General features: G+C 45.1%; 1 protein-coding gene across 1 annotated transcript; it reads left to right on the plus strand.

The window, feature by feature from the left end:
- The first annotated feature begins 227 nt into the window (after positions 1–227).
- LOC132829029 (immunoglobulin lambda-1 light chain-like) lies at positions 228–7,948 on the plus strand. Its single transcript, XM_060846301.1, has 4 exons — positions 228–310; positions 409–723; positions 1,095–1,145; positions 7,302–7,948. The coding sequence occupies exons 1-4, from the start codon at positions 262–264 to the stop codon at positions 7,622–7,624; spliced, it is 738 nt and encodes a 245-aa protein (XP_060702284.1). The 5' UTR covers positions 228–261; the 3' UTR covers positions 7,625–7,948.
- The last annotated feature ends 938 nt before the right edge of the window (positions 7,949–8,886 follow it).

The following is an 8,886-nucleotide window of genomic DNA, read 5'->3' on the forward strand; positions in this document are numbered from 1 at the left end:
GAAATATCAGACAATAAATGAGCTTCAGTGTAAAATGTGACAGTTCTTCCAGTCGGACTGAGGCATCACTGCATCAACCTGAATCTCTGAGCCTGAATGGGCGGGTTTCAGATCCTTGCTCTGGTTGGTCAGTGTGAATCGCTCTCATTTGCACGGATTTCCTTCCTGTTGTGAAGGGCTCTATAACTGGCTTCAATGGGAACCTGCTGCCACAGTCTGTCCCAGATACAGTCGCTGAAGGCAGGCAGCTCATTGACAGAAATGATGTGGATCTTGTGCTTTCTCTGTTCCCTGGCAGTGTGGCTGGGCTGTAAGTAAAACACTGCTCCTTCCACAGCAGCAGGTTGGGGTTTTACAGTCACCTTTAAAAGGGTCCATTTCTGATGTTTAATCCTTGCTCTTTTACAGATGGACAGTGTCAGACTCTGACTCAGCCTGCACAACTGACTGTGAAACCGGGGAACACGGCCACACTGGACTGTAACATTGGAACGGATGATGGCTATTACGTGTTCTGGTACAAGCAGACACCAGGATCAGCTCCTCAGTGGATCCTCTATTACTATCACTCGCTCAGTGCGCCTACCTATGGGTCTGGGTTTAGCAGCGACCGTTTCACATCGACAGTCAACAACGGCCACAACATTTACCAGTTAATCATCAAAAACGTGGGTGTGAATGATGCCGCCGTCTATTACTGTGGAAAGTGGTTTAGCTCGGCCAGTGCTAATGTCTCACAGTGACAGAAGGTAACACAAAAACTGATATCAGGAAATAACGTCCTCCTAATATCATTGTATTGGATCAAATACTCTAATATTTAAGATTTCATAAATAACTTTAATGTTGTCCTTCGGTATAATATTTTCCATTTCCCGTTCTTTCATAATTGGTAACTTTCTGAAATCACTGCCCATTACCGAGTGTTGATGACATTTTAATGTCAGTGTGAGGATGTTGTTGTGAGGTTATTCCTTACTGTCCCACACCAACTGGGACACTGGGAATACATGATCAATGCTGGCACTGGAGTATCTGAAGGTGTTTTCTTTCCAATTCCAGGATCCTGGATAACTGTATGGACTGAACCCTAGAACATCACACTGTGTATGTGTTTGGGCAAGGGACCAAGCTCTTTGTTGCAGGTAAGTGGCTGAGAATTCCCTCTGTGGATACTAACTGTGTGAATTTAGGCACTTGATTGAAATTTAATTATTTCCTCATGCCTGTTTCTTAACCTGAGTGAAAATGTTGGTTGTTTCTCCAGAGTCTAGCAGCAGAAGCAGAGCAATCACTCTTGGTGCTGCCTGTCTGAGTTTGTGCTGTTTCTGACATTGGCTGTTAGTTCATAGTTTTGTACATAATAGTGTTTTTGTTCATAAGTGCTTTGATTTGACCAAATCTTTTTTGCTTTTTAGCATGCTGTACATTAGTTAATGTATTTGGTGGTGGCACATTTTTGAGAATGTGGTTTAATTTTTTTTTCAAGGCTTTGAAAGTGCAATGTTGGGAACAGAGTTAAATTTAGTTCTGTTGGTTTTATTTAAAATGTGCAATTGAAAGAAAGAAACTTCATTGATATGTTTTTAATTTTTCATGCCCCAAAACATTTCATGGTGAATTAATTAATTGAAGCTTTGTCATTGCTACTCAACTAAAAAGCAATGTGCCTACACAGAACCCATTATTAATTTTGACAAATATCAGAAGCAATCATTCTTAGAAACCAAGCATTGCTAATGCAGTACTCAGTAAAATGCCAGTGTAGTTCCTGAGTCAGTATTTCTGTGCTCTGGTCCTCTCTCTCAATTATTAATGCCTATTGATAACTTTGTCTGTGCTTTTTTATTTATGCACTGAACTGGAACCTGTTGTTATCTTTACTTCTGAAATAACCTGACAGAGGCCAGTATCCTGTCACCAAGTCATCCTGTATATACACATGCAAAGTACATGACACTGATTCAGTCTCCTCAGAGCCAGCTAATCGTGAACAGAACCTCTGACACTCCTGGTTGGTTGTTTTGGTTATTTATGTATTTGGGTTTGGATCCCCCCCCCCCCCTCCAACCCCACTATACCAACACAGTAGTCGCGCTTATTTATTTCTCCATAGCCTCCATGTTGTGTAAATGCAGGAACTCAGTGAAGACCCCACTGTGCAAATAATCGTATTCAATCTCTCCTCCACCAGGAAAAGGCACCCAAGTGGCCAGGGAACCAGTGACAAGCAAAGCCCAATAGGGGAAAATGCTGATCTAGGGAATTCAAAATGAAGTGGGAGGGTGGGGCTGGCACTCCTATTTCAAAATGTTATTTATTTTATGTTTATCTTTTTCCCATCCTCGTCACAGTCCATTTACACATGGAGAGTCCTTGACACTGATCCAGATCCCTCAGAACCAGCTCTGAGTGACCAGGATGTCTTAACATGCCTTTTTAAACATTTTTTTTTATTAAACAATTCAGTTTATGAAATAATTAACATTAACAGCTGTATACAAAGAAACAGCAATTTTACAAGGGAGAGGAGCAGCAAAGTCAGGTCCCAAACCTGACTGTTCAACCAGTTTACAGGGAAGTGAAGAACTTCAAATCCCAGTTTCAAACATGCCAAGACAGTAATAATGACATTTGTAGACACTCCTATTTATACCCATCACCCAGTGTCCCCTGATTGGACCAGATTAACAACAGCATCGATAAGGAAACTCCTATTCTATGAGGGCCATCTAGTTAACCCCATCACAATCATTACATCCATCCCCCTCTCTGTCCGGGGACAGAGGCCTGTTCGTTTTCTCATATCGTCTGTAGTGGGGGTTTACCCACCAGGTCCGGTTACTCCGACTCAGCCTCGGATACACAACAAGATCCTCGCACCCGGAGCGTGTTGGAAGAAATTGCTCCTTTTCTTCAGGTGGTTACGGTGCTGAGGCTGCAACATCCACCATGTCTGTCTCTGACTCTGACAGATGGCGGGTCGGAGTGGGTGGGGGTGAAGCTATGGGTTCCTGTAGCCTTTCCGGCTGATCTTGGGGACCAGGTATTTGACCCTGTCACGTTTGTGAGTTTGCAGCTTTCATCTGGTCCACATGCTTGTTCAGGACCAGCTCACTGACTTGAACTTTGTACATGACAGGACCTGACCTCTCATCAGCCATGCCTCTTACTCATGCAGGTCCACTTCCATGATATCGACGCCAAACATTGACTTCTGTTGTAAACTGTCTCTCTCGCCTGGCATAGTCTTGTGTCCAGTGTTGATGTTCCTGATGCTGTTTCACTTTCCTGCTCCCCCTTCCCCAGGTCCGGGAGGATAAGCTTTAACCTGATGTGGAGTCTTCTCCCCGATAGCAACTCTGTTGGAGCTATTCCTGTAGCTGCCAGAAGCTATATATTAGATTAGATTACTTAGTGTGGAAACAGGCCCTTCGGCCCAACAAGTCCACACCGACCCGCCGAAGCGCAACCCACCCATTCCCCTACTTTTACCCCTTACCTTACACTATGGGCAATTTAGCATGGCCAATTCACCTGACCCGCACATCTTTGGACTGTGGGAAGAAACCGGAGCACCCGGAGGAAATCCACGCAGACACGGGGAGAACGTGCAAACTCGACACAGTCAGTTGCCTGAGTCGGGAATTGAACCCGGGTCTCTGGCGCTGTGAGGCAACAGTGCTAACCAGTGTGCCACCGTGCTGCCCATAGGGTGGTCAGATAATCGAATAGAAGCTGGGATAGTTTGGTAATGAGTGAAAGGGGAAACTGTGTTTCTTTAAAGTTTGCCTTCAGTTTGGTCTGGCTCTCCACCAGCCCATGGGACAATGGATGGTAAGCAGCTGACCTGGTGTCCAAGACTTGTCTGTGACCAAGACTTCCGGGAGTCTGTATTACAAAAGATGTTTGCTGCTGCTGATGGTAATTTTTATCCCTGTTGGCACTCTGCACACTGACCCACCAACGTGGCTATGCCCGCATCCAATCCTGGCCACCTGACATGACCTCTATCAACATCTTCATCTTGGACTCCCCTGGATGATCCTGGTGGAGTTGAGCCAGGAACTGAGAGAGTCCTTTGTGTGGGACACTCCCTTCCACTCCCCATAATAAAATGCCATCCCCTACAGTGATCTGGTCTCACTGAGTCCAGGAAAGTATTCGGTTCAGGCTGTGATGGCCCTTTTGATGTTTCCCCCATCGGCGCCAGCTGTTATAGTTTTGCCAGGACGGAATCTTTTTGTGTCCACATTCCGATATTTGTAGCGGTGGCCGGAAGGGACTCCGGAAAGTTTAAACCCAGAACGGACTCTTCCAGTGGCCTCACTACCATTGGTGTATCTGCTGGCGGGAGGCAGCTCAATGCATCCGCATTTTCTACTTGGCTTCCCGGACAGTGTTCCCAGTTGTAACTGTGTGCACTTCGCCTGAGAGCCCAATGCTGAATTCAACCTGGGTGGCACTGCGTTCTCCTCTTTGAGTAGCCCTACCTGGGGTTGGTGGTCAGTTTCTATGACAACTTTACATGAGCAAAGGTATTGGTGCAACTTCCCCTCAGGAAAGATAACTGTTCACTTTCTTTCTTTGTCTGGGTGTATTTGTGTTCTACATTAGCCGCAGTCCAGGAAGTGCACACAATTGGGCATTCTTCTGCTTTGGGACTTGTGACTGGTGCAGACCAGTCCATAAACTGTATGGGTTTGATTTTTCCCCGGTATAGGTTCTCAGTCTAGCCGAGGCCATATGCAAAGTTAAGGGTTGGGGTCCAGAATGAAGTTTGTTCTAGACTGGTTCTGCAATCACTGATACAGCCACGTTGGTATCAACCTCCATTAGAACCAGGTGACCATTCAACCAGACATTTATTTTGATTGTGTGATTTTGATGTTGCTCCACAATTTAACTGTTTCAAGACCAATGCAAATGGGCGTTCTAGGGTGTACACTGTCCTGGACACCAGCCTACAGGTTCTTTAACTCACTTCAGGCCTAGTGTGTCTCTGTTGCTGTCTCGGTCCTGCACACCGGCAGCATCTACAATGGCTTGCCAGCCCCGATCCTGGAAAATGTTGATCTGTTTGGCTGAGGCTTGGCTTTGTTTTAGGGTTTTGCTGTGGTTTGACCTAGAGTCCTCCGGTTCAGGATATGTCCTGAGTGAGGCGATGCTGCAGGCTCAGTCTGCCCAGGAAAGGGGTCCATTTCCATCGGCATACCCTCTAACTCTTACACTCCACTTGTCACATTTTCTAATGACACAGCCAGTTGTTGTGCCTGTTCGAAGTCCAGTTGGGCTTCAGCTAGCAGGCACCTTTGCATGGTTACATCATTAGTCCCAGTCTTATCGCCATTGAAATAACTTCACAGAGGCCTGTATCACCTCAGCCTTTATTTACAGCTGCATAGTGCAAGATGCTGATCCGGCTTCCTCCGCACCAGCTCCGAGTGAACAGAACCTCTGACACTCCTGTTTGTATCTGTCAGGCAGGACTCCCTCTGATTAGACCGGATTAACAGCCTCAATAAGGGAACTCGTGCTCTGAGGTTCACCTGGCTGACTTCATTTCAATCTCTACCACTTCCTGCTTCAACACTTGTTTTTTTCCCCCCCCCCCTCCTTGCCTTCAGACTTTACATCTCTAATCCATCCTCAGCTTTTCTCCTTTCCATTTCTGGGGCAGATGAGCAAACCAATGTTTGCTGTAAGCCGACTGAAATTCCTAACTTTCTTAGAGCACTGTCTCCTCTCACTCACTCTGGGAGCTCTATTTCATTCTTCTCACCTCAATCTCTGAGGAATCTGACGATGACCATAACGATGCTTCTGTTGTGTCTCCCCTTCTCCTTGAGCAAGGAAGCCCCACCTCTCTCATCACAATCTCTTGCTTTAATGTGGCTCCTTTTTTAATATAGTAGTAAACTGTCCCCAGGACATACAGATTTATCAAATAAAATGTTACTTCAGCACCTAATGAAGTATTACATTAAAGGCCAAATTGATAGAATTTAAGGCATTTCACAAACCATTTTTTCTTCATAGGTGATTTGTCAAGCCGTTGGTGTTCACCTCCTCACATTCTCCCAATACGTGCTGGAACTCTCCCTCCACTCCCTTTCCTTCATTGTCATCGTTTGCTCTCATTGCTCCTTGGAGACTTGTTGCTTTGATTTAGGTTTTGCACGTTCTGAGGCTGGAGCTTAGGTTCTGAGATGAATTCACTGAGATGGTGTAGCCGTCACTCTGTAGCCGGACTGTGGCAGGAGTGAGCGTGCAGTAAAAGGGCTAGCTGGGTTTTTGTTGAGTTTCAGTACTGATACCCCAGACCCTAGCCTTTACCACTCGCTCATTGTGAGCTGCTGCTGAACATCATGCTGACATTGAACCTGTGCCAGGAGTTGATGTTGCTGCATTGTGTACACTGCCATCAGCCTTTCCTCATTTGGAGGAATCTGAGGGAAATAAAGGTGATGTTGAGGCTGGGGAAAGGATCATTGAAGATCAAGCAAGAAGTTCTTTTGTTCTTCTCACCTTGAATGGGCTAATTGGAGTATCCTCACAGACCATTCCATGTCATGTTGCTCATTAGTCTGTAGAGATCAGGACCACACACATGGAGCTTTCAGTCAAAGCTGTGGAGAGTTTGAGATAATTTTATTCCCAAATGCCAGAGGTTGGCATTGAAGAGGCACGGTGATGTAGGAATGGGGAGTAGGTTAACAGGAATATGGTCGGATAGGTCAGAGCTGTAATTCCCAGGTGTGGTTCTCCTTTACGCTGACTTTGTTTGTTCCCCTCAAATCCATGAAGCTCAGTGTCACAGCTCATCACAATAGGTTTTCGGGAAGAACAGGAATTGCTGGAAAACTCAGCAGATTTGGCAGCATCCGTAGAAAGAAAGCAGAGTTAGATTTTCAGGTCCAGTGATGTTCTACAGAAAACAGATTTTGAACTTTGAAAGCAAAGATCAGAGTCAGGGATCACTGAGATCAGCCGCAGTGTCCCTGATACATTACCTGGGATGACCCAACATAGCACAGACCTGTGTACAGCCATTGAGTTGGAAGTGAATTCCCCACAGTGAATGATGCTCAAATCCACAGGACAATTGGTTTGACATCCAAATTTAGTACTTTCTATTGTCACAAACCTCAACAGTCTTAGCAGAGGGATGCTAACTCCCACAATAACCTTCTGAGGCCCAATTCTGGAAGCTGCAACATCTCAAACCTGTTCTTATTAAACTGAAATGATGTTATATTCTTTGCTAACTTTGTACGCAAACATTGTCTTTTCTCTTGCAGCTCAGCAACTCCCTGACCCTTCAGTAAAACTGCTTGGGCCTTCAGATGAGGAGATGTCCAGGAAAGGAGCCGGCACGTTAGTTTGTCTGGTCAGTAAACTGTCCATGGGCTTTGCTGCGGTCAGCTGGACAGTGGATGGGAGTCCGACGAGCAGTGATGTCCAAACCAGCATGGTGTCCCGTGACCCGGACAACAGCTTCAGTCTCAGCAGCTACCTGACCGTCCCTGGCAGTGATTGGAGCAGTGGGAAGGTGTACTCCTGCACAGTGCAACAAGGAACAGCTTCAGGAACGACCGCAACAGTCTCTCAATCCGGCTGTTAAATATTTGGAAGTTTCATATGTGTTTGCTGTCTAACTTCGGCAGAAAATGTCACTGATCTTCCACCCCTTCACCATTACCCAGCCTCTTCCTCTGGAGTCTGCTGCATTTTGTGTTCCTGTTTTGCTCTGTGTTTGTGCTGTATTATGTTTGAAGTGTTTGTGCCTGAGGCAGGTTCTGTTCAGTTTCTCATTTCAAGTTTCAGTGACCAGTGACTTGGCTCCAGTCAGGAATTTCAGTTCATGTGGGTGCTGTGCTCAACACCCCATGCTGGATTTCATGTGAGTTCATGATCAGCCAACAGCATCAGGCGAGTAAGAATTGTTGCTGAGTGTAATGTTCAATAAAAAGAATCTGTGCAGGAAATCCTTCCGTGTATTTGGTCCTCTCTCACTGCATCTACACAATATAGGGCATCTACTCCCCAAGACACTTTCAAAATGACGTTCCAAATTTGTGACTTCTCCTAATTTAGAGGAAAAAATAGCAACAAAAGCATGGGCATACCATTCCCATGTCCTGACCTGGAGATTATTGCACTGTTCCTGGAATTCCCTTCCACAGAATAGTGAGTTGAACATTAATAGCAGTTGAAGAAGGGAGTTCATCGACACCTTCTCAAGGACAGTTAGAGATGGGAAATAAATGCTGGCCTTGCCTGTGGTGTTCACACGCACATGGAATAATTTTAAAAAGATTCTGTACTTCCCCCTCCCCCAGTTCTGATTTGATTTCTTTTTGTCCCAGAAGAGCTTGGATACGAGAGTTGGCTCAGTCAACTGGAGAGTTGCCACTCTAACATTGAGTTTATATAGAAATAATCTTGGCAATTACAGACCGGACAGTTTACCAGCAGCAGAAGAAACTTCTAAATGTGACATGGAAGATGGATTAATGTTCACCTGGAGACAGGGACTTATTAGGATGACCAGAATACATTGATAAATATGTATCTCGATTGAAAAGTGCAAATGTATGTTATGAAGAGAAAAGAAATTCAGTCAATGTTTTTACGCAGACTTTCACAAGGGGATTGGGAAAATGCAACACTCAAGACTTGTTCAACTTAGGAATGTGGTAACATTGAAAGGAAAAAGTTTTGTGGTTCATAGATATTAATTTGTCTGGAGGGACATTCAAGCTGTGGTGTTTAGATATAAGTCCAATAAATAAAGAGATGGTGGAGCAACTCAGTCCCATTGAGTTTTGTGACATACAGGAACTCCAGGCCATTTCCTGTGATGTGGACAAGGATTTTTGTTGA

The sequence above is a fragment of the Hemiscyllium ocellatum genome, chromosome 28, assembly GCF_020745735.1.
Source record: "Hemiscyllium ocellatum isolate sHemOce1 chromosome 28, sHemOce1.pat.X.cur, whole genome shotgun sequence".
Lineage (NCBI taxonomy): Eukaryota > Metazoa > Chordata > Chondrichthyes > Orectolobiformes > Hemiscylliidae > Hemiscyllium > Hemiscyllium ocellatum.

Bases quoted from the DNA above. Each gene is read 5' to 3' on its own strand.
- LOC132829029 (XM_060846301.1), top strand. From the start codon at position 262: ATGATGTGGATCTTGTGCTTTCTCTGTTCCCTGGCAGTGTGGCTGGGC. The intron at 311-408 runs GTAAGTAAAACA...GCTCTTTTACAG, and splicing joins CCTGGCAGTGTGGCTGGGCT to ATGGACAGTGTCAGACTCTG. The intron at 724-1,094 runs GTGCTAATGTCT...ACTGAACCCTAG, and splicing joins AAAGTGGTTTAGCTCGGCCA to AACATCACACTGTGTATGTG.